The 24,911-nt window shown below is 35.9% G+C and overlaps 2 protein-coding genes across 2 annotated transcripts in view; one reads left to right on the top strand and one right to left on the bottom strand.

Moving 5' to 3' along the window:
- Positions 1-1,380: 1,380 nt before the first annotated feature.
- Positions 1,381-5,348, bottom strand: CBG11744 (the record flags this gene model as incomplete). Its single annotated transcript, XM_045243450.1, has 7 exons — positions 1,381-1,475; positions 3,224-3,630; positions 4,704-4,833; positions 4,879-4,936; positions 4,988-5,056; positions 5,115-5,202; positions 5,254-5,348. The coding sequence occupies 7 exons, from the start codon at positions 5,346-5,348 to the stop codon at positions 1,381-1,383; spliced, it is 942 nt and encodes a 313-aa protein (XP_045094642.1).
- Positions 5,349-5,709: 361 nt separating this feature from the next.
- The window catches only part of CBG11745, a gene marked incomplete at both ends in the record, with an annotated part of 19,304 nt that continues 102 nt past the window's right edge, over positions 5,710-24,911 (top strand). The window contains 19 exons of the mRNA XM_045243449.1: positions 5,710-5,754; positions 5,805-5,836; positions 5,899-6,095; positions 7,075-7,322; positions 9,062-9,458; positions 10,660-10,868; positions 12,769-12,903; positions 13,070-13,228; positions 13,823-14,239; positions 15,278-15,592; positions 16,570-16,776; positions 17,642-17,900; positions 18,255-18,415; positions 19,031-19,572; positions 19,942-20,029; positions 20,811-21,002; positions 23,881-23,988; positions 24,667-24,706; positions 24,751-24,911. The exon at positions 24,751-24,911 is cut by the window's right edge and continues 102 nt beyond it. Of these exons, the coding sequence (XP_045094641.1) occupies positions 5,710-5,754; positions 5,805-5,836; positions 5,899-6,095; positions 7,075-7,322; positions 9,062-9,458; positions 10,660-10,868; positions 12,769-12,903; positions 13,070-13,228; positions 13,823-14,239; positions 15,278-15,592; positions 16,570-16,776; positions 17,642-17,900; positions 18,255-18,415; positions 19,031-19,572; positions 19,942-20,029; positions 20,811-21,002; positions 23,881-23,988; positions 24,667-24,706; positions 24,751-24,911 (3,912 nt within the window). The remainder of the gene's footprint in view (positions 5,755-5,804; positions 5,837-5,898; positions 6,096-7,074; positions 7,323-9,061; positions 9,459-10,659; positions 10,869-12,768; positions 12,904-13,069; positions 13,229-13,822; positions 14,240-15,277; positions 15,593-16,569; positions 16,777-17,641; positions 17,901-18,254; positions 18,416-19,030; positions 19,573-19,941; positions 20,030-20,810; positions 21,003-23,880; positions 23,989-24,666; positions 24,707-24,750) is intronic.

Here is a 24,911-nt window from a genome sequence, read left to right as displayed (position 1 = left end):
TCTCGATATTCTGAAAATTTTAAACTTTCGAAAAATTCGAAATTTCGGACTTTTTCGAATTATGGAATTTTCAGATTTCGTGAATTTCAGAATACAAAAAATTCTGAAGTTTCAGAATTCGAAATTCCAAAAATCTGAAAATTGGAAATTCAGAAAATTCAGAAAATTTGGAAATTCCAAAATTCTGCAATTCTTAAAATCCAAAATTCCAAAAATGCCTAAACTTTTGAAAAATCGAATTTCTTAAAATTCAAAAATCCCTAAAAATTCTGAAACCATTTTTCGGAAATTCGAGGATTACTGTAGGTACAGTAAGCCTGAAGTTTCGAATTTTGTAGAAATTCGAATTTGAACTTTTCGAAAATTCCAAAAATCCTAAAATTTAAAAATTCTGAAAATGTCAAACTTCTGAAACTTCTGAAAAATTTCCAATTTCTAATTTTTTTTGATTCTCGAAATTCTTGAAATTCCAGAATTCTTGAAATTTCGAAAATTTCAAATTTTAGAAAAATTCGAAATTTCTTTAACGACTTTTTCGAATTATGCAGTTTTCAGAATTTCGTGAATTTCAGAATACAAAAAATTCAAAAATTCGAGGATTACTGTAGGTACAGTAAGCCTGAAATTTCGAATTTTGTAGAATTTCCAAAAATCGGAAAATTTAAAAATTCTAAATTTTGATTTCTTTTTTTGAAATTTTAACATTTTCAGCAAGGTTTTCATGATTTCCAAGCCTATTTCCAGGCATTTTAGGTTCAAAAATGGGGATTTTAAGCCGTTTTTCAGTCCGAAACTTCGTATTTTCAAATTTCAGAATGTCAAAAATCTAAATTCGTCAGATTTGGAGAAATGGTTCGACGCAAACATCTCGGAACCCGCGAAAACAATGATTTCGGAAAATTGGAAAAACGAGAAAATCGACCAAATCAAGAAGGAGATCAAAACTTGAACTCTTCTTCTTTTTTTGAATTTTTTTGAAATCCAAAATTTTTTTGGATTACTGTAGTTGCATTGGTCCAATAAACTCGGGAATTTCATATGATTGAAAATCAATAAAAAACTGGGAAAACGAGCAAAAAGAAAGCAAAAAACGGGGTGTGATAAAACTCAACAAGGGAAGGTAACAAAAAAAAAGTGGGCGGAGCTAGAGGGGAAAAAAAGAGGCGGAGCCTAAAAAACAACGAGAAATTTCTAGAATGAACGAACAACAGTACTACTGGGGGTGATAACGAAAAATTGATTATTCTAGGGGAGTGGAGACTTACAGTATGCTATGACATTGTAAAAAAAATTCAAAAAAAAAAATTTTTTTTTGAATATTTGGGCGGGAAAATAATTTTTTTGAAAAATTCAATAATTGGGTTACTGTAGCGAAAAAAACTAAAGAAGATTCCCAAATTTGTACTCTCGAATCGGTTGAAATCCTTGTACAATGTCCGCGTAGACGGGTAGCAGCGAATCGTTGGCGGGAAAATCTGCAAAATTTGAAAAATATTGAATTCTACAGTAACCCTGATACTCCAAAATCTTCAAAAATTGAAAATTTTCACTTTTTGGATAACTATGGATTTTCAAAACTTCGAAAATTCTGGAATCTGAAATTCTAAAAATTTTGAAAAATCTGAAAATTCCGAAAATTTCAAAAATCTCAAAATTTCAAAAAATTGGAAAATGAGTTTTTCTTTTGAAAGGATTACTGTAGATTTTTTGAATTCCAACTTTTTGAACTACAGTAATCCTGAAATCCTTAATTTCTGAATTCTGAAAATTCTAGAATTTAGGAAATTCTGAAAATTTCAAATGACTAATTTTTCGAACGGATTACTGTAGATTTCTCTGATTACTGTAGATTTCTGATTACTGTAGATTTCTAGATTTCTAAAAATTTTTTGAACTACAGTAATCTCGGCATCCCAATTTTTCAAATCTACAGTAATCCATTCTTGTTGTATTTTCGAAAATTCCACTTTTCAAGATTACTGTGGATTTTAAAATCTGAATTGTTTTTTTAATACTTTCGGGATTACTGTAGCTTTTCAAACCTACAGTATTCTACAGTAACCTGAGCTACAGTAATCCTCAGCCTTTGGAATTTCAAGCCTACCGTAATCAACTATAATTGCTAATTTTCTAAAACTACAGTAATCCCGTTTCTCCATAAATTACGGTATATTCAAAATTGAAAACCTACAGTAATCTACAGTAATCAAAAAAATTGGGAAATTTCGGGAAAAGGAACTACAGTAATCGTAGAATCTCAATTTTCCAAATCTACAGTAATCTTGAAACTCGAAAGTTCCCTTTTTTTCAGGTTACTGTATATTTTTTTTTGTTTTTGAAACTTTCGAGATTACTGTAGATTTTGTAAGCTACAGTATTCTACAGTAACCTGAGCTACAGTAATCCTCAGCCTTTGGAATTTCAAGCCTACCGTAATCAACTATAATTGCTAATTTTCTAAAACTACAGTAATCCCGTTTCTCCATAAATTACGGTATATTCAAAATTGAAAACCTACAGTAATCTACAGTAATCAAAAAAATTGGGAAATTTCGGGAAAAGGAACTACAGTAATCGTAGAATCTCAATTTTCCAAATCTACAGTAATCTTGAAACTCGAAAGTTCCCTTTTTTTCAGGTTACTGTATATTTTTTTTTGTTTTTGAAACTTTCGAGATTACTGTAGATTTTGTAAGCTACAGTATTCTACAGTTACCTGAGCTACAGTAATCCTCAGCCTTTGAAATTTCAAACCTACAAAACTACAGTAATCTAGTTTCTCCATAACTTACTGTAACCCAAACTTCAAAAATTGAAAGTTCTATAAAACTCTACAGTAATCTAGAAATACAGAAAATTTCAAAAAATTGAAGATTACAGTAACCTTCAAAACTTGTAAATTTTTTGGAAAATCTGGAAATACAGTAAGCCTGGAATCTCAAATTTCCAAATCTACAGTAATCCTTACTTGAAGAAAAAAAAGAAAATTACAGTATCCCTCATTGTGAGCTACAGTAACCCGGAAACACCCGATTTTGCTCATTTTTGGGCATTTTTGAAGCAATTTTCAGTGATTTTTAAACATTTTTTGCCGATCTGGAGATTCCTGAGCTACAGTAACCTAAAAAAAAAGAAATTTTCTTCTCAATTTTCAGATCAAATGACTCAAATTTACACGTTCATTTGCTCATTTTTTCAGTATTTTCAGCCGAAAAAAACTCACCAGAATCCTTCAAAAACGAGTGTGACAGCGTGTGATAGTACTCTCGACACGCATCATCATAACTCAACTGATAACAAGGCTGAGCAATCGGAAAAACCCGCGATTTTAAGACTTTTTTCGTCGAAATCTGCGGTTTTCGAGACGCTGATTGAATTGCCGTTTTCAGGATTCGTTTCGGAGGACAATTCGTCGCTTTTTCCACCAATTTCTGTATAATTTTGGGCGTTTCCACTGATTTAGGGGCTTCCAACACGCGAAATTCAAATTCCGGACCGTTTTCTGGCTGTTTTGGGTCGGTTTTGACGATTAAAAATGGAATTTCAGATTGGATTTGGCTGGAAGACGATGATGATGATGGTTGTTGTTGTTGTTGTTGATGGGCGGTGCATCGTGGTGGTGATGGAGGGCTGGAAAATGTGAAAAATTAGAAAAAAAGGCGGGTTTCTAGGCCACAAAGCTCTTTCCTATGACTTTTATCAGTTTTTAGACGATTTTGAGCTATTTTTGACACACATTTTCAGTTGAAAATCAACCAAAAACGCGAATTTTTGAAGAGTTGGGTGGCCTAGATTTGGTTTTCTAGGCCACTATGCCGTTTTCCAGCATTTTCAGACTAAAAAACAGTTTTGAATGCAATTTTTAACACAAAAAGCTAGATTTTAGACTGAAATTCGTTCTTGGTGGCCTAGGTTGGGATTTCTAGGCCACCAACTGTATTTTAGCCTGTTTCGGGTTATTTTTTGTCGAATTTCAAAGTTTTAAGCTTAAGCAATGGTCCTGAAATCTAATTTTTGCATCAAAAAGCTATATTCCCGACTTGAATTTGGTTCTAATGGCCTAGGTTTGGGTTTCTAGGCCACTATCTGGTTTTGGGCTGTTTTCTGATGTTTTCTAGCTGATTTCTAGCATTTTCAGTTTTAAAAACGGTCCAAATCATCATTTTTGGCACAAAAAACAAGATTTTAAGTTGAAATTCTTCCTAAGTGGCCTAGGTTTGGATTTCTAGGCCACTAGATAATTTTAGGCTGTCTTCTCTCTTTTTTCCAACATTTTCAGCTTAAAATTTGCTCCGAAAGCCATTTTTATGAACAAAAACCAGACTTTAAGTCAAAATTCGTTTTTTGTGGCCTAGATTTGGATTTCTAGGCCACCAACTGTATTTTAGGCTGTTTCGGGCCATTTTTGAAGGTTTTAGGCTGGAAAAATGGCTTCAAAAGCCAATTTTTGATACAGTTAGCTCGAAAATCAGTCAGAAACGCTATTTCTGTCACAAAATCAACTTTGATGGCCTAGGTTTGGTTTCCTAGGCCACCAACCGTAGTTTAGGCTATTTTGGGTCATTTTTAGCCGATTTTCAAGGTTTTATACTTGAAAAATGGCTTTGAAACCCTATTTTTGTCTCCAAACGCCAAGAATTACAGCAGATACAGCTCAAAATGACCCAAAAGTAATTTATTTGGGTTCAAAATCAAAATCTCACCAAATTCTGGAGTTAATCATATGTCCCTCTTTGCGCCACGACTTCATTCGTCCTTTGATCGCTTGGCTATAGGAATTCCCGGTCTTTGTGGCTGGTTTCAGATCCAAAACCTTGGCAATCGCCTTGCAATCTGAAATTTTCAGCATTTTCCGTGATTTTCAGCTGGAAATCTCACTATTCCGTCTCTCTAACATTGGCGCCGGCTCTTTCTTATGTGGACTTGAGCTTTTTGCCTGAAAAAAAACAACTTTTTGCTGAAATTTCGAATATAAATGTTCTCTTACTGTACTATTCTCTTTTCCAATGAATTTCTCGCGTTGCGACGGTTTTAGGCCATTCCAAAGCTGTTCTATCTAAAAAACAGGAATTTTTTACCTAGGAAAGTGCCGAGAATAGTCTAGAAATCCTTACTTTTAAATTTAATTCCTCTGTATTTGTGTTCTGACCATCTTTTCCATAGATTTTGCGCATTTTTTCCACAAAAATCGCTTTTTCATCGCTAAAATCATTGCATAATTGCTCGTAACACAATTTTAGAGGGCCTAATTACCCAGAAATAGCTAATCCAGGCGGTGAAACCGATCCGGAGTCGTTTCTCCCATCGGAGCCTCGTATTCGAACCATTTTGACGGTTTCCGGTCGCATTTAGTCCTAAAAAATTGAATTTTTTGTAAAAATTAGATTAAAATCTGGAAAAACCATGAATTTAGACAGAAAATAGGTCGGAATTAATGAATTTTCTATCAACTACGACACTCCGCTATCCCGCCCGCGCATTGTTTAGCGGGGGCGGGATAGCGGAGCATCGTTGCGAATCTCTAATATTTGAAATTTGAACCCCGCTAAAATGGAGTTTCAGCGCGAAAAAGCACAAAATTTCCAGATTTTCTGAAATTTTTCCAGTTTTGTACATTTTTCCCATGGAATTAAGCTGTTTTTGAGTATTTTAACATGGAAAAATCTGGTCTAAACCCCCAAAAACCCATAAAATCGATTTTTTCAGACAATGAAGCCAAAAAAGGCGCTGAAACGGTCAGATTCGTCGGCGACAGTGAGTTTTTTGGGTTTTTATTTGATTCAAATGATTTTCCCCATTTTCAGAGCGACACAGAATTCGAAACTCCCGCTCAAAAGTTGGTTTTTCGGCGATTTTCAAAAAAAAAATATTTTTAAAAAATTCTTAAATTTTTTCCAGAGTGTCTCCAGCAAAGCCAAAAGCCAAAAGAGGTCCGAAACCCGGGAAAAATGCGAAAAATAAGCCGAAACGGGGGAGAAGAAAGAAAAAAGACGAGGAATTTCGGATATTCTTCCCACCTCCCCGGATAAATCCCCCGATGAAGACACCGTTTCGATTGCATAACACGAAATGTCATCATGTTGATTATATTACTAGTGAGTGTTTGCAAAAATTTGGAAAAAAGTGTTAAAATCTGAAAAAATTCAAATTTTCATAAAAAATCAATATTTCAAAAGCTTCAAATTTGAAATTTGGGTATTTAAGACTCAAAAAATCTGAATTTTCGGGTTGAAAAAACTCGTAGAAAGCAAAAATATTGATTAAAAATCCTCAAAATACAAAAAATATGCTTCCAGCTGAAATCAGCTGAGGATTGCTGAAATTTTGAGTTTCTAGGACTAAAAAATTCATTTTTTCGAAGGAAAATCCATAGAAATATCGGATTTTTCAGCTAAAAAAATCTGAAAAATCCATTTTCAATTTTTCACATTGAAATTGCTCGGAATTTTTGAAATTTCAGCTCAAAACTTTGAGTTTTTGCCTTCAAAAACTAGAAAAATACAATTTTTAGGTTAAAAATCGCTGAAAAAATCCAAATTTTCAAATTTTCGCTGAATTTTTACCTTCAAAACTATGAAAAATACCATTTTTCAGCACTAAAATCTATCCAAATCTATAATTTTGAGCTCGAAAATCGCTGAAATTTTCAAAAAAAGTGTTTTAAAACAAAAAAAAATATTTTTAAAATTGAATTTTTGGCTTCAAAAACTTGAAAAATACAATTTTTTGGACCTAAAATCGCTGAAAATCCCCGATTTTCAGCGATTTTTTTTTGAATTTTTGGCTTCAAATCTAAGAAAAACTCCTATTTTTGGGGTCAAAAATGGTGAAAATCCTATTTCCAAAGCCTAAAATATCTCAAAATCTCAATTTTTGACTTTAAAAACTATATAAATATCAGATTTTGGGCCAAAAATTCATGAAAATTCTAAATTTTCAGCGCTGAAATCTCTGAGAATCTCAATTTCTGGCTCAAAAAAAAACGATGAAATTTACCATTTTCTAAGCTGAAAATCTCTGAAAATCCCCATTTTTTGGCTCTAAAACCCTCAAAAATGCCCAATTTTGTTGCAGAAAACCTGGAATTACCCAAGTATGCATCATATCAAGTCGGATGGCGTGTCTCCCAACGAGCAATGCGTTCCATCGTACTCATCGATCAGAAAAGAGCCGAATTTTTGAGAATTTTCGGTCTACTCAAAGAGAAATCTGTTAAAAAGGCGGTTTTTGAAACGACAAGACAAGGCGTCGCTTCGATGAGTCGAATGCCAAAAAATTGGAATGGAGAGGTGGATTTGGAGGATTTCCAGCTGAAAAATGAGGTATTTTGTGGGGAAAAAAGCGGGAAAAGTCAATAAAAATGAGCCAAAAATCATGAAAATTGAGCCGAAAATCATAAAAAATTAGCAGAAAACTCTGAAAATTGAGCCGAAAATTATGAAAAATGAGCTAAAAAGCATGAAAATAAGCCAAAAATCATGAAAAATGGACCAAAAATAATGAAAATTGAGCCAAAAATCAAGAAAATTGAGCCAAAAATCATGGAAAATGGACCAAAAAGCATGAAAATTGAGCTAAAAATCATGAAAATTGAGCCAAAAATCATGAAAATTGAGCTTGAAATTTGAAAAATTGAGTCAGAAATCATGAAAAACGGACAAAAATGAGCAAAAACAGAGTTTTTTTTGGGTTACTGTAGCTCTGGGTTACTGTAGATCTTCAAACTTTGAAGTTTTTGGATTCCAATATTACTGTAGATTTTGTTAAAGGGTTTTTTAAATTCTCGGATTACTGTAGTTTTTTAAAATTCGGAAATCTTGGAATCTCAGGATTACTGTAGATTTGGGCTAGTTGAGATTCCAGGATTACGGTAGTTAAAAAACAAGCGCGATTTCGAAAATCTACAGTAATCCTGAAAATAGAATTTTCGAATTTTCGAAATCTCGAGGATTACTGTAGCTTTTTTTGTAGAAATTCCTAATTTCGAGGATTACTGTAGCTTAAAATTACTGTAGATCATTGTATTTCTCGAGTTTCAGAACTTTAGCGTTTTCAGGATTACTGTAGGTTTGGAAAATTGAGATTCTCGGATTACTGTAGATTTTTGTAGAGCTTTATAATTTTTGGGTTAATGTAGGATTACTGTAGTTTTTCAAATTTTGACATTTTTGGTTTCCGGATTACTGTAGTTTTTTTTCCACAGTTTTAGACCTACTGTAACTACAGTAGTCCAGAAAAATGAAAATTCCAAAACCAAAACAAGAATGGATTACTGTAGATTATTGTAGATTTTCAATTTTTCCGACTTTGAATTTCAAGATTACTGTAGATCCTTCAAATTTCGAAAATTGGAAAAATGACATTCCACGATTTTTTTTTTTTACTGTAGATCCTTTTTGTAAATCTGAAATTTTCTGACGACTGAGGATTACTGTAGTTTCTGACTGTAACTACAGTAATCCCGCAATATCAAAAAATTTAACTACAGTATTCCTTTAAAAAATAGAATTATCGCATTTTTCAAAGGATTACTGTAGATTATTGTAGCTTTTCAATTTTTTCGAAATTCCACCCTTTCAGGATTACTGTAATTTCCAATTTTTCGAAATTTTGATATTTCAAGATTACTGTAGTTTTTTTTTGTAAATCTGAAATTCTGAAAACTGAGGATTACTGTAGTTTTTAATTTTTTTTCCAATTTCCATAACTACAGTAATCCTTTCAAAAAAAAAAAGGAATTTTCAAAGTTTAAATTTTAAATGGATTACTGTAGATTACTGTCGCTTTCTTAATTTTTCAATTTTTCGATCCCAGGAATACTGTAGATTTTCGAATTTAAAAAAGTCTACAGTAATCCTTTCAAAAATAGACAGAAATTGAGATTCTAAGATTACTGTAGTTTCTTTTTTCTTTTAAATTTCACCCAAGTTTTCCAAATTTTCAGGTTACTGTAGTTCAAAAAATTCGAATTCAAAAAAGAATGGAATTTTTCATAGGGTTACTGTAGATTTTTCCAGTTTTTAATCTTCAGGATTACTGTAATTTTCCCTAAATTTTTCAGCCAATCGAATCCACCTTCATCCCAACGGAACCCATCAATCAAAACCGGCCAGAAACCCTCGAAATCCCCAAAAATCGTCCAAAAATATCGAAAAAACGAGCAATTCTCACAGTAACCCACCAAAAATCGTCTCGAAAACCGAAAAAACGGCGATTCCGACGTCTTCCACGGACCAAAAATCACCGAATGATTGATTTTTGTCGATCGCGCAACTCGAAAATTCGAATTTCGCGCCGAATTCGTTTGGATGAAAAGCTGCGACGAATTCGGCCGCGAATTCGAATTCTTCGCAAAAATTTGATCCGGAAATTCGAGTGCCACGTGGATTTGAGCAATTGGAAGATGTGGATTTGGAGACAGAAGCTGGAGGAGAATAGGACCAAATTACAGTGGAAAAGTAAGGGTTTTTGAGGGTTTTTAACATAAAAACCCCAGAAAAAAATCAAGAAATTCAACCTAAAATTCTAAAAATCGCAAAAAATCTGAAATTTTTGCCATTTGAAAATCATGAAAAAATAACATTATTGATCCGAAAATTCTGAAAATTCATACAAAATCGATAATTTTGACCCTAAGTACCTTAAAAATCACTATATTTGGCTCGGAAAATCTGAAAATCTTGAATTTTTGACCTGAAAAATAATTATTGGCTTAAAATTTCTCTAAAAACATTTAAAATCTAGAAAAAACTTTTAATTTTTGAGCTAAAAATGTCTGAAAATTGTGAATTTTAGGCTTAAAAATCCATTAAAAATCTGAAAATCCGACCTAGAACTCTGAAAATCGCAGAATTTCAGCCAAAAAAAAAAAAGGAAAATCTGAAATTTTTTTAAATTTCTGGCTGAAAATCTTGAAAATCTAAAATTTCTGGCTGAAAATCTTGAAAATCTAAAATTTCTGGCTGAAAATCTTGAAAATCTAAAATTTCTGGCTGAAAATCTTGAAAATCTAAAATTTCTGGCTGAAAATTTTGAAAATCTAAAATTTGTGACCTGAAAAAATCAAAAATCTGAAAATTCGTGAAAATTGTTATTTTGGACCGCAAAAATCGAAAAAAAAAACACCGACCTAAAACTCTGAAAATCGCAATATTTCTGGCTGAAAATCTTGAAGATCTAAAAATTTAGCCTGAAAATTCATAAAAATCGATAACTTTGACCCAAAAAATCTTTAAAAATCTGAAAATTAGACTCCCTAAAAACCAGAAAATTCTGGATTACTGTAGACCTGAAAATGCGATTTTTCTAACTGAAAGTTGCCAATTTTAAGCCAATAATCATTAAAAATCGTATTCTAAGCATGAGCAATCAGTGAAAAAAGCTGAAAATGGCAAAAATTTGCAAAATTTTGACTTAAAATGACCCGGAAATTGTCATTTTTGGGCTGAAAATGGGGATTAAAGACGCGAATTTGGCTCGAAATCAGTTGAAAAATGCTCATTTTTGACCAAAAAATGCCCCGAAAAGTCTAAAAATAGGGATTTTGAAGCCAAAATTTGTAAAATTTCAAGCATTCTGGGGTTGAAATGCTCAGTTTTTTGAGCTAAAAATGACTTTAAAAGTTCAAAAATACAGATTTTTAAGAGTCTAAAATTTCAGAAAAACTTCAAAAGGAGGCGGAAGAGGATGAGCAATGGGAGACGTACCTGAACAACAAGGCCAATGTTCAACATTTCGAACAAATTGAGAAATCGGCGGGCGACTTCTCGCTGGAAATCAGCCAGCAATTCCGATTTCAACACAAAGAATGGACTGTGGTCGAGAAGAAGGGTTGTGAGCAGCAGGGTTATCAGTATCTGCTCGTCTTGGTGAGTTTTTGAGCGATTTTTTGGTGGAAAAATCGATGAAAATGGTTCAAAATGACCTAGAAAAGTGGGAATTTTGAGCCGAAAATATTGCCAAAAAGTGGAAAAATCGATGAAAAATCGATGAAAAATGGTTCAAAATGACCGAAAATTGCTCAAAAAATCATAAATTATAGCAGTTTTTGGGTGGAAAAATGATGAAAAATGGTCCAAAACAACCTGGAAATGAGGAACTTTCCAGACAAAATCACCTGAAAAAAAACTGAAAAATGGATGTTTGGAGCCAAAAAAAAAACTATGAAAAATGGCTCAAAATGACCTGGAAATGTGGGAATTTTGAGCAAAAAATACCCCCAAAAAGTGAAAAAATCGGGAAAAATGACCCGAAAATATGACATTTTGAGCCCAAAAATAGCAATTTTGGCAATTCCAAGGTCTAGATTACTGTAGTTTGGGGGCAAAAATACGTCGAAAAGATGAGAAAATCGGGATAAATGGTCCAAAATGCCCCAAAAAGTAGGAATTTCGAGCCTAAAATTAGCAATTTAGGTCTTTTTAGACAGTTGAATCTACAGTAATCCCGGGTTACGGTAAGGGGCTGGAAAAGAAGTGGAATTTCGAGCCAAAAGCTGCCCAGAAAATGACATTTTGAAGCCAAAAAACGGCAATTTTTGAATTTTTAGGCCTAGATTACTGTAGTTTGGGGGTTACTGTAAGATTACTACAGCCCCTCCAAATCTACAGTAACCCTGGATTACTTTAGCTTCTTCTCTTTTGTTTTGTTGGATTACTGTATTTTCGCTACAAATCTAAAGTAATCCAAAATTTTTAAAACTTACAGTACTCCTGGATTACTGTAGATTGATCAAAATCCAGTGTTTGAATCTCTGGGTGACAGTAGGACTACGGTAGATCCTCCTTGAAACCTTGAAGAACTACAGTATTCCAGGGTTACTATAGTGCTAGGAGTACTGTAGTTTGAATTATTGTAGGTCCTAATCTCTGAAAACGTGTCCAAGTTACTGTAGGGCTACTGTAGTTCCTTGAAATTAAAATTTACCAAGGTTACTGTAGCTTTTGTTTTTGAAACTACAATAATCTCAAGTAGGGTTACTGTAGATATTTGAAAATCAAATCAACAGCACTTCTGGATTACAGTAGATTTGGGAACATTCCAATTTTTGAAATTAAGCGTACTGTAGGATTACTGTAGCTCTGCCAGATTAGAATATACCATATCCCTGGATTACTGTAGATTTGTTAAATTTCAGTTTTTTGAAGCTATGTGTTACTGTAGGGTTACTGTATTCTTCACAAGTTCCAAATGTAAAAAGCTACGTGGATTACTGTAGATCCTTTGAATTCGAAACATACAGTACCCCTAACTGTATTAAAAAATTGAGTTTCAATAGGATTACTGTAGTTTGGATCTGCGCAATTCCGTGGAATCCAAATTTACAGTATCCCTAAATTACTGTAGTCTGGGTTACTGTAACTCCATGTAATTCTAATCTACAGTACCCCTCTAAATTCAAATATATCCAGACTACTGTGGTTCTCTTGCTTCAAACTGAAACTACAGTAATCCAAAAAAAAAAATTCAACTTTCAAAAAATAGTGTCAGGATAACTGTAGATCCTGTGCATCCCAACAAATCTACCGTATTCCTAGATTACTGTATTTTCTAGAAAAATGCTAATTTCCATAGGATTACTGTAGTTTTTGCCGCTGTATAATATTGCATCCGAAACTACAGTATCCCTGGATTACAGTTTCCTAAAATTCCATCATTTTGGAAGCTATGGGCTACTGTAGTAGGACTACTGTAGCTCCTAAAAAACTCTCCAAATCTACAGTACCCCCCTCTGGATTACTGTATCTTTCAATTCCATTTTTTTTCCAGACCGCGGAAAAGAACGGACAACGCACAAAGCGATACGATCGTCAAAATGTGGACCATAAATTTCGAAAAATGACAGATGAGAAGAAAATTCTGAGAGAATTTGTCACCTCGCTTCCAGTTTATAAGCCAAAACCTGTAAGTTTTTGGTAGATTGCTCAGCTTTAAATTTCAGAAAATTTGACTCAAAAATCACTATTTCTGGACTTTTTAGGCCAATTTTAGCCCAAAAATGACGATTTTTTGGGTCATTTTCAGTCAAAAAATGATTATTGCTCATGCTTAAATTGTCCCCCATTTTCAGCCCCCAATTCGTTATCCAACATTCGCTGGTGTCTACGAGGAGAGAGATCGGGAATTGGAGAGACGCAGACAGCAAGAGGAGGCCAGAGCAATTAGAGATGAGCAATTGGAGGCATCGGATCGGATGAGCTTTCGAAAATTTCAAAAAAGGATAAAAATGGTAATGCCTGAAGGGGTTTTGACTGAAAAAATTGGACAAAAATGAGCAATTTCGACCCTGAACGTACTGTTTTGAGCGATTGCTCAGCTTAAAATTGACATTTTAAAGGTTTTTTGGCCCAAAAAAATGGACAAAAATGAGCAATTTCGACACGGAAAGGGGATTGCTCAGCCTTAAATTTGATGGGTTTGACTTGAAAAAACGTTTTGGATTACTGTAGATTTCTCGCAATTCAAATTTCGAGAAACTAGATTACTGTAGACTTTGAATTTTGAGGATTACTGTAGCTACTTTCAGGAAAAATGAGCAGTTTTGACCCGACAAAGTGCCATTTTCGGGGATTGCTCAGCTTTGATTTCGATCTCTACAGTAATTCACTGAGTTACTGTAGTTTTGGAAATGTAAAAAGTTCAAACTACTGTAGCATTAGATACTGTAGATTTTGAAAGTTGAGAAAAATATCAAAAATTTGAGGATTACTGTAGCTTTTGACAGAAAAAATGAGCAATTTCGAGCCCCAAAAAGTGCCATTTTCGGGGATTGCTCAGCTTTAAATTGGATTACTGTAGTTTTTGATTTTTCAACAATTTCCAGATCACCCACTACCGTAATCGAATTCGCCACGAAATTTGGAAACGTCGTCGTAGGAATCTCCAGAATCTCCAAAAGACGCCCCCAACGGATTCAGAAGACGAATTAGAAGACGTGAAGTGTCTCCAGAAGACGTCGACGTCTTCGGAATCTTCAGAATCTCAAAAATCCAAAAAAGCGCTGAAAAATGTCAAAAAATCCGCGGAAATGCCAGAAAAACATGTGCACTTCTCAGAAGACGTGAAATCAGATGACGTGACGACGTCTTCGGACTCAAAATGGACCAAAAAAGAAGTGAAAATTGAGGAATTTGAGGATGAAAGGGGGCGGAGCCTAAGGAAAGAGCACAAAGAAGTGAAAAAGGAAGTGAAAGAAGAGGAGGAGGTCAAAGTGGAAGAATTAGAGGAGAATATGCAAATGGTAAGTGGGAATTTTCGCTGAAAATGACCTAAAATTGTCTGAAAATGGCCTTAAATTGGCTGAAAATGGCCTAAAATTGCCTAAAAATGACTGAAAATGGCCTAAAATCGACTTGAAATGGCCTAAAATCGACTTAAAATGGCCTAAAATTGTCTAAAAATTGACTAAAATTGGCCGAAAATGACCTAAAATTGACTGAAAATATCCTAAAATTGACTGAAAGTGGCTTAAAATCGACTTAAAATGGCCTAAAATCGACCTCAAATGGCCTAAAATTGGCTGAAAATGGCCCGAAATTTACTGAAAATGGCCTAAAATCGACTTGAAATGGCCTAAAATTGGCCTAAAATTGCCTAAAAATGACTGAAAATGACTTAAAATCGACTTAAAATGGCCTAAAATTGACTAAAAATTGCCTTAAATTGGCTGAAAATGGCCTAAAATTGCCTAAAAATGACTGAAAATGGCCTAAAATCGACTGAAAATGACTTAAAATCGACTTAAAATGGCCTAAAATTGACTAAAAATTGCCTTAAATTGGCTGAAAATGGCCTAAAATTGCCTAAAAATGACTGAAAATGGCCTTAAATTGGCTGAAAATGGCCTAAAATTGCCTAAAAATGACTGAAAATGGCCTAAAATCGACTTAAAATGGCCTAAAATTGACTGAAAATGGCCTAAAAATGGCTGAAAAAGACTCAAAATTGACTTAAAATAGCTTAAAATTGGCTGAAAATGGCCTTAAAGTGACTGAAAAGAGCCTAGAATTGGCTGAAAATCTGAAAATTTGCGATTTTTTTGACAAAAATAGTCCATTTATGACAAATTTTGGCATTTTTAGACGATTTTCAGCCTATTTTCAGCCTAAAATTCTAGAAAAATGACCATGAATTGGTTCAAATCTTTAGCTGAAAATGACCATTTTTTGCGGTTTTTGACTCAAAAATGGCTGAAAATTGTCTGAAAATCTGGAAATTTTAGCCAAATTTGGGCTTAAAATCACAATTTTCAGCCTTAAAATTAGCATTTTTTTTTCAGATTTCCGTCACCAACAATCGTCACCATATGTCATCGTCGACGCCGTCAACGTCTTCAGCTCCTCAAAAATTTCAAAAACCGTCTGAAAATCTGAAAAATCTGAAAAATAGACGAAATCGCCATGTAAATAATAGGATAAAGCTGGAAGAAGACGAAGAAAAAGAGATCAAAACGGAAATTAAGGATGAGCAATCGTGCGAAAAACGGGTCAAATTCAAGGAGACTGCCGAGCAGAAGTTGTCGAAGCTCTGGAAGCCAATGACGTGGCAAATTAAGGAAATGATAAGGACAATTGGGGTTGGAAGAGGGTATAAGGTGGGTTTTAGGCTTAAAAATTGGATATTTTTCGACTGAAAATGACACAGAAAACGCTGGAAACGCGCTTAGAAGCGTGTAAAAGGGTCCAGATGAGGCTGAAATTGGCTAAAATAGCCCTAAAACAGTCTGAAAATGAACCGAAAAATCGAATTTTTCGATGAAAAATGACCAAAAATCATCATTTTTCCATAAGAGATGACGTAGAAAACGCAGAAAATTGGTCTGAAAATGACTGAAATCGACTGAAATAGCCCTAAAATAGTTAAAACTGACAAAAAAGACCTGAAAATAGTCTAAAAATCGAAAAATCTCAGAAAATTTGAATTTGAAAATAAAGGAAATGATAAGGACAATTGGGGGTTGGAAGAGGTTATTATAGGTGGGTTTTAGGCTAAAAAATCAGATTTTTCGACTGAAAATGACACAGAAAACGCTGGAAACGCGCTTAGAAGCGTGTAAAAGGGTCCAGATGGGTCTGAAAGTGGCTAAATAGCTCTGAAATAGCCTAGAAAATGAAAAACATTGATCTGAAAAAACCACTGAAATCGTCTGAAATAGCTATAAAATGGTCCGAATTGACTGAAAATAGCGAAATTTTGATTTTCAAAGTCTGAAAATGACCCGAAAAACCCAATTTTTCGACTGAGAATCATCAAAAAAATATCATTTTTGGGCCATAAAGTGGATTTTTTGACTGAAAATCGACTGAAAAATTGGAATTTTCAATGAAAAATGACACGGAAATTGTCATTTTTGTGGTATAAAGTGGGCGGGTTTTCGTCTGAAAATGAACCGAAAAATCGAATTTTTTCCATGAAAAAAAAAACATAGAAAACGCAATTGAAAATTGTTAAAATTGACTTTAAATTTGGCTTTAAAAGTCTGAAAATGAAATGGCCAGAAAAGCAGCCTTTTTTTGACCAATTTGAAGCTGAAAATTATGATTTTCAGCATTTCAAAGCCTAAACTTTCAGATTCGCTCCAAAAGATCCCGGCGAAACGAGACGGTACGTCTTCGGAATCGATTCGACGGTGTCTCGTGTCGATTTCAACCGCCACCCGAGCGAATTGACGAATTCGAGAAAGGAATCGATATAAGAGAAGAGCCGATCCCGTTCATGGAGGAATTCATTCTGGATGATCACGCATTGCTCACTTTTGCCAGTTTTGATGATATGAAGGTGGGTTTTTTTGGCTTTAAACGCCTAAAAATGGCTAAAAATGACCCGAAAATCTGATTTTTCGAGGGGAAATAGCCCCAAAAACGCTGAAAAACGAGCAAAAATGACGATTTCTAGAAAAATGTCCAAGTGGCTCAGTGGGATTTAAGCTCCAACCTGACGACCCGAGTTCGATTCCGCTCGGTGGCAAACCTTTTTGATTTTGGTGCTGAGCAATTTGAAATGATTTTTAGACGTTTTGGAACTTTTGGAACTACCAATCTGACGACCCAGGTTCGACTCCCACCTGTGGTCAAAACATTTTTTTGTCATTGAAAAATTTTTTTGTATGAAATAGGCTGAAATGGCTGTAAATAGCGGAAAATGACACGAAAATTTGATTTTTCGAGGAAAAATGACCCAGAAACGTTTTTTAAGAAAAATGTCCAAGTGGCTCAGTGGGATTTTACACTACCAATCTGACACCCGAGTTCGATTCCACTCGGTGGCAAACTTTTTTGATTTTTGTCCTGAGCAACTTGAAATGATTTTTAGACATTTTGAAGCTTCATACTTGAAAAACGGATCATTTTTCAAAAATTTTCTAAATTTTGAAATTTCTGAAAATCGGTTCACATCGATCAGAACTTTTCGAAAGTGGCATATCTCGCTTCAGCTCATTGAGCGCTTCAAAATAAGCTCAAACACGACTGGTTTAGCTCAACTTTAAGTTTTGATCTACCAAACCGCGCCGCGTAGGTCAAAACTCAAAATTGAGGGAAACTAGCCGTGTTTGGGCTCGTTTCAAAGCTCGCGATAAGCTGAATCGAGATATGGGATTACTGTAGCTTCTACAGTACTCACTTTTCGAAAATACTCTTTTCAGCGCTACGAACTAGCTTGCTCCCTTCGCCAAGAAGACGTCATAGAGGACTTCTGGAGATTGCAATGTGAAAAAGCACTGGAAAGGGTTAAAGGTGCATCTGAGGAGCAGAAATCGATGAGAAGGGAGATCAATCGGCTGGATGAGGAGATCAGGATACAGAAGCAAAATGAGAATGCACACATTGATCGGGAGAATTCGGATGCATTCGAGACGGCTGGCAGGAGGGTTGAGGAGATCATTAAGGCCACTGGGGACTGTGGTACGTTTCAATTTCGACACTCTAGGACCAAAATGGGCGGAGTTACAGCGATTCGAAAATTTTGTCTGAAAATGTTTCTGAAAATCAAGAAAATTTTAAAAATTATCAATTTCATGATAATCAGCGTATTCCAAAACCTGGTTTCCCAAATTTTCAGCTCAAAATCTCTACTTTAAAGGGGTGAAACGAAAAGCGTGCGGCGAAATTGCAAAAAGTGGGCGGAGCCTATATTTTCAAAGTGATGGGATCTGCTTTAAAACATGAACCTCGGGGTAATCAAATGCGGGAAATTTTTATTTTTTTGTTGAAATTAGGCTCCGCCCACTTTCAGACCTCCAAAAATGGCTTTTTCAGCATTCGACACCCTGGAAGAGTACTCATCGATCGCTGCGGATTTTCAAAAACACGCGGAATTTCGAAAGGAAGAAGAGGCGACTGAAATTGAGCTAGATCGATGGGAAAATGAATTGGAGACGTTGATTGCGGCGGTGAAGAAGGAATACGATATTGTTGAGGTTAAAATTCTGAAAATTTGGCTCAAAAAACCTTATTTTTGGACAATTTATGTCATTTTTATCTCAAAAATGAACTACAGTAATCCCTGGAAACAGAAACATTTGAGTTTGCAAGACCGCGAGCTTCAAAATGAGCCCAAACACGACTATGTTCGGTCAAATTTGAAAATTGACCAACGCGGCGCGGTCGCGTCGCGGTTTGGTAGGTCAAAACTCAAAGTTGAGCTAAACTAGTCGAGTTTGGGCTCATTTTGAAGCACTTAATGAGCTAAATTGAGGTATTCTACTTTCAGCCAATTTTGATTTTTCGCTGATTGCTCATTCTTGAATTAGGAGCTATTTCGACCCCAAAAAAAACTGATGATTTCAGGTCGAAATCTGGAATTTAAAGCTTGAAAATAGCGATTTTTCATTTTCAGTCATTTTGGCTCATTTTCAGACAATTTTAGGCTATTTTTAGCCAATTTTCGGCCATTTTCAGCCTATTTAAGACGTTTTACAGCCTAGTTTAGGCCATTTTCATCAATTTTTGGCCATTTTCAGTCTATTTAAGACGATTTTCAGCTAATTTAGGCTATTTTCAACTAATTTTAAACCATTTTTAGCCAATTTTAGGCCATTTTCAGCCAAAAACCCTCCATTTTGTTGCAGTTAATGATGAAAATGCTGGTCTCCCGCCACCGTCTAACGATGCGTCTCGTCGTCTCAACAATCAATCAATCATCGATCGATCGAGAGAATCTGCTGAAAAAGACGAAAAAGGTGCTGCTGGCACTGGAGCAACGGCGACAATCAGCGATCGATTATCACAAAAATCGATATGAGCGAAATGCGCGGATTCTGGAGAAGTATCGAGCACTGCGACAACGGGTTCTTCTACTAGGAAATAATCAAAAATTACGGGTTAAATCAATCGAAAATAGGCACAAATCAATGAAAAACGGGTTGAAAACGACTGGAAATGCGAGAAAAACGGGTCAAAAACTGAAAATTTTGATTAAATTCGACCCGGAAACCAGGAAAAAGGTGGCCGAGAAGATGGCAAAGAGACGAGAAAATAAGAAAAAACGACGGAATTTCGGAATTCAAGACTTGCGGTGGAGATTTCGAAAGTTTCGATTCACGAATGGGGTCGGAAAACGCGATTGCAGGTTACGGTAAGTCGTTTTTCGTTGAAAAAATGGCGGAAAATGAGCAATTTTGACCCTAGAAGCGATTGCTCAGCCTTAAATTTGTGATATCATTTAAAAAAAAGCGGGCCGAAATGAGCAATTTCGAGGCAAGATGAGGAATTTTGAGCCCCCCAGAGCGATTGCTCAGCTTTCAATAGATTGATTTTGACTTGAAAAACGGGAATTTTAGGATTACTGTAGCTTACTGTAGGGAAAATCAAACGAAATGAGCAATTTTGAGCCCAGAAAAAGCATTCTGGACCGAGTGCTCAGCCTTAAACTGACTAGGGTTCCTGTAGACTGCGGTAGGTTTGAACATAGGCAGCTGGGATTACTGTAGTTCAAAGTTTTAAGTTCCTATTTTGAACTTTCGAGACTTGCGGTGGAGATTTCGAAAGTTTCGATTCACGAATGGGGTCGGAAAACGCGATTGCAGGTTACGGTAAGTCGTTTTTCGTTGAAAAAATGGCGGAAAATGAGCAATTTTGACCCTAGAAGCGATTGCTCATCCTTAAATTAGTGAGGATTACTGTAGAATTGAAAAGAGCACATTTGGATCACTGTAGTTGAGAAATTCTGGGCTTACTGTAGTTACAGTAAGCTCGAAATTTTCAAGTTTGAAAACTACAGTAATCTACAGTAATGTGGGTTACAGTAATTTCGAAATTTTTTTTGAGAATTTTCAAGTCCGAGAATCTACAGTAGTCTCCAAAGTATAGGAATCTTCAGAATTGAAAACTACAGTAATCCAGAAAATTGAAAAATTTCAAAAGTACAGTAATCCTGGAATGAAAAAATTTCAAAAATTCAAACCTTTTAGTAATCCTAAACTACAGTAATCTTCGAAATTGAAAAATACAAAGAAAATACGGTAATCATGAAATCCAAAAATCTGGAAATTTTGAAAACTACAGTAATCCAGGAATCTCAATTTTCCAAATCTACAGTAATCTCGTGGTTCAAAATTCGTTGAAAATTGAAAATCACAAAACTACAGTAATCTACAGTAATCATGAAATCCAAAAAGCTCAATATCTGAAATGACAGTAATCCTTTGAACTAATTTCAAGCTCGGAAATCTACAGTAATCCCTGACTACAGTAATCCAGAAAATTTCGAAACTTCAAAACTACAGTAATCTCTTCAAACTACAATTTCCGCACAGACCCAATCACTTCCGCCGCGCCCTTGCATGGGGTCTGAAAATCGAGGAGATGTTCCAGGAGACAGAATACGAACGTCTTCTGCGTACCTACGTTCATTTCGAGGAAGCCGAGATCAAATATCAAATATCGATTGATCGGAAAATCGAATTGATCCAGAGTCTACAGCAGATCACAATCGAGAGTTGTCGATTGAAAGCCATCGAAATTCAGAGGGAGAAGGTTGATAAGGCTGTTGATATGATGGTGAGCGCATAAATTGGCTGTGGAAATCAGCTGGAAATGTGTCGGAAAATCCCTTTTTTGATCCTAAAAATGTCATTGTTGGCTCTAAAGATCTTGAAATCTATGGTCTGAAAATGTCAATTTTTTGCCTAATTTGAAGTCCAGAAAGCTCATTTTACGGCTGAAAAATCGCAATTTTAAGTCTCAAAAACGCCAAATTCAGGCCTAAAAAGCTCAGAAATTTGCTGGAAATTTGCAATTTTCGAGCCCGTAAATCCAATTTTTAAGCTCAAAAATGGTCAAATTCCGACCCCGAAAAAGCAGCCGATTTTTGACTCTGGAATCGTCTTTTTTGAGCCCAAAACTACCAATTTTTGGCTCTAGAATTGTCCATTTTTGAACCTGAAATTGTCACAAATTCGGGTAAAGAAATGTCAGTTTCAGACCTAAAAAATACCAACTTTCGTCCTTAAAAATCTCAAATTCGGGCCTTAAAATACGGAATTTTGAGTCGGAAATTGTCAAATTTGGTTCGAAAAATTTCAATTTTGGAGCCTAAAAAGGTCAAATTCAGACCGAAAAATCTCATTTTTTGGCAATAGAAATGCCAAATTTTGAGCCGAAAGTTTGCAATTTCCGGACCTGAAAATACCACTATTCGGCTCTAGAAATGCACCCATTTTTGAATTGAAACCCCCCTATTTGGAAGCCTAGAGAAATATGTTATTTTTGGTCCCCAAAATCTCAATTTCGGACCTTAAAATATGGAATTTTGAGTCTAAAACTGTCAAATTTGGGGTTTTTCATCAGATTCGACTACGAATGCAACAACTGACGGACGATCATCGTGCATGGCTGAGAAGTGCGGAATTCAAAGTCAGTTTCCTTTTTTTTTTTTAACTTTCAGACATCTGGACATCTGACACACACAGAAACGGACTTTTTTTTGGCAGACTCTGAAATAGGGCTTAGCATGTGATACACCTGAATAAATGTTATTTTAACTGTTCTAGGCTTAAAAAAGGCTTAAAATTTGCAAAAATTGGAATTTTCTCTTATAAGTGATATAATGATTAGGTCTATAATTCCCTTGATATGATCCCCCCTTCTTCAGCAATCAATCCTGTATGAATACGACGCAAGAAGGTGCTCCCTTTTGGCTCCGCCCACTTTTTTTTTCCAGAGAATTAAACTTTTCGACATCTAGAGACACCTCAGTTTTCTTTTTTTTTTGTCAAATATGTTTTTGTTCTTTTTCTGTATTTTGGGATGGATTAGGGTCTAGAAGATTCTAGAAGATTCTAGAATGGTTCTAGGAGGGTTTAGAAGGTTCTGGACTGCTCCAAGTGGGTCTGGACGGTCCTAGAAGGTTGTAGAAGGGTCTAGAAGGTTCTAGAAGGTTCTGGAAGGGCCTAGAAGGTTTTAGAAGGTTCTAGACTGCTCTAAATGATTCTGGAAGGTCCTAGAAGGTTGTAGAAGGGTCTAGAAGGTTCTAGAAGGTTCTGGAAGGGCCTAGAATGTCCTAGACGGTTCTAGAAGGTTCTGGACTGCTCCAAATGGGTCTGCAAGGTCTTAGACGGTTCTGGAAGGGTCTAGAAGGTCCTAGACGGTTCTCGAACGTTCTAGAAGCTTGTAGAAGGATCTAGAAGGGACTAGAAAGTTCCAGAGGTTCCAGAAAGTCCCGGAAGGCTCTAGAAGGATTTAGAAGGATCGAGACGCTCGGCAGACGTTTCTAGACTCTTCTGAATATTCTAGCACCCGGAAATTTGAAGTTTGGGCCTTCAAAAATAGCTAGAAAACGTTCAGCTACTCGGTTCCACTGAGAAACGCTATTTGAGAAGCAATTGCGCTCTATCGAATCCATTTAACGGCGCCTAGACGTGTCGCTGAGTGGTTACTGTAGCTGGCTACAGTATCAGGGCTACTCGTTGAATGGGTCCAAGCACCGGGTTGATGTCGAATTTCAAGTCTAATCCTCGTCATTTTTCTCGGTTCCTGTGCTCATTCTTCGATTTTCAACGTCCTGGAAGTTTCTGAAAGACCCCAGAAGACCTAGAATTGGAATCTGGGTCTTTTGAAGACTCTGCAAATGTCAGGTGCATCTGAATATATGAAATTCGGAATCTGCGCTTTTGAAGACGCCTAGCATGAAAATCTGAAGCATTGACTCTGAAAACAGCTGATTCTAGAAGAATCAAACTAACCTATTGCTCAGCCTTGCACTCTACACATCTTCAGCTTTCACTGAATCATCTAGAAGCTGACGGTGCTTCGAAATGATGATGTCTGGAGGTTTTGCCAGAGAGAGAGAGAGAGTCCATGCTATTTATAAAGTCAATATAGCTCATTAATACCTCTCGTAGTCAGCAAGATGATGATGATGTCTAGGAATTGGCTCATAATTTGACACCAAGATAAGGCGAAGGAGTAGAAGTCAGCGGTCGGCTCATTAGGCAGAGGCTCCTTACCGCAAGGAGCACATGCTCTTTGCCTGCAGGTCTCTGATCTGTTATATGAGCAATGCAGGAATATGAGCTATTCAGGCGTTATAGGATAAAAAAGGATCTTCTGATCTGTGATCTGCCTAGCCTAGAAAGTTCCTCGGCTCAATACCTCCTCTTAACCAGGACTCTGAGCTGAGCTGTTTAGGAATGGCTCAAAATCAGTGAACCTTATCTACAGTAGACCTGATCTGATGCTCGAGAGAGTCCAAGTTTCACAGCTTTCACTTTTCGAGTCAATTTGAGATCTGAACGAACTTTGGATCTTTGATTCTCAATGCTCTTGTTCAGCTGTTTCTAAGGTTCTCCAAACCTAAAATCTAGAAATCAGAATTGACACATTTCAAATCGAAAATGGCTCAAAATTATAGCTCAAGGTGATGTCTGATTTCCTGAGTTATCAGCTTGCTCCAGCTGATTCTGATATTCTCACACCTCCTTTCCACCTGGAATCGGAAATGAGAAATTTGAAATCAGATCCCGAAGCAACAGGAAATTTGAATCGGGGAGAGGTGTGGGAAAGAGGAAATGCCCCGAGTTATTTCTGATTTGATAGTGAAATGAGCAATCCGGAAATGGGATGGGATTTAAGGTCATCGTACACCAATCAGGTCTTCTTAGAAGTACCGTAATCAAAACGATTTGCGCACTTAAAGGCGCACACGACGTTCTGGAAGTATCTAAAAGAATCTGGAAGAATCTGGAAGAACCTGGAAGGACGTGGAAGTATTTGGAAGAATCTAGAATTATATACAACGTTCTGGAAGTATCCGAATATGACCATGGAGCTGGAAGCGTTGTAATGGCAAGACTGGATTACTGTAGACCAGAAACATCCGGATATGCGTCTTTATCTAGTTTGATCTAACTGAAAACGGAAAGATAAATGTCAAAATCAGAAGAGAAGGCTCAGAAAATGACACTTATTGGAGTCGTGTTAAGGCGATATAGCTTTCGGAGAGTTCTAGAATTCTCTAAACGGATCTCAGTGAACCTGGAAAGATCTGGATGGTCTTTAGATGGATCTATAAGAATCTATGAGGTTGTTCCAGAAGAACCCAAAAAGCTCCAGCAGGACCTAGAAAGTTCCAGAAGTCTCTAGATGGATCCTGGACGGATCTAAAAAGCTCTGGAACGTTTCGAATGGCTAGATCATCTAGAAGGCTCTACAAGGTTCTAGACGGTTCCAGATGCTTCAGATTGACGTTTACTACCGTAATCCAGATTACGGTAGGTTCCGATTTCCGAAAATTGACTTTTTGTCAAATTTCAAGATTCTGAAAGTTCTGGATTCAGAGACTTATCAGTATTCTGGGAAAGCTTTACAACCCTTGGATCCCAACATAAGACCCCTGATCCCTTCCTTCCAGATCACGTCATGTCCCCAGCATCTCTAGGTTGGTTACTCCTCCAGTGGAGGCTAAAGGTTCTTTTA

This window comes from Caenorhabditis briggsae, assembly GCF_000004555.2.
Source record: "Caenorhabditis briggsae complete genome, chrIII, whole genome shotgun sequence".
NCBI lineage: Eukaryota > Metazoa > Nematoda > Chromadorea > Rhabditida > Rhabditidae > Caenorhabditis > Caenorhabditis briggsae.
Note: the sequence above shows the minus strand (reverse complement) of the source record. Positions and strands in the feature narration are given on the sequence as shown.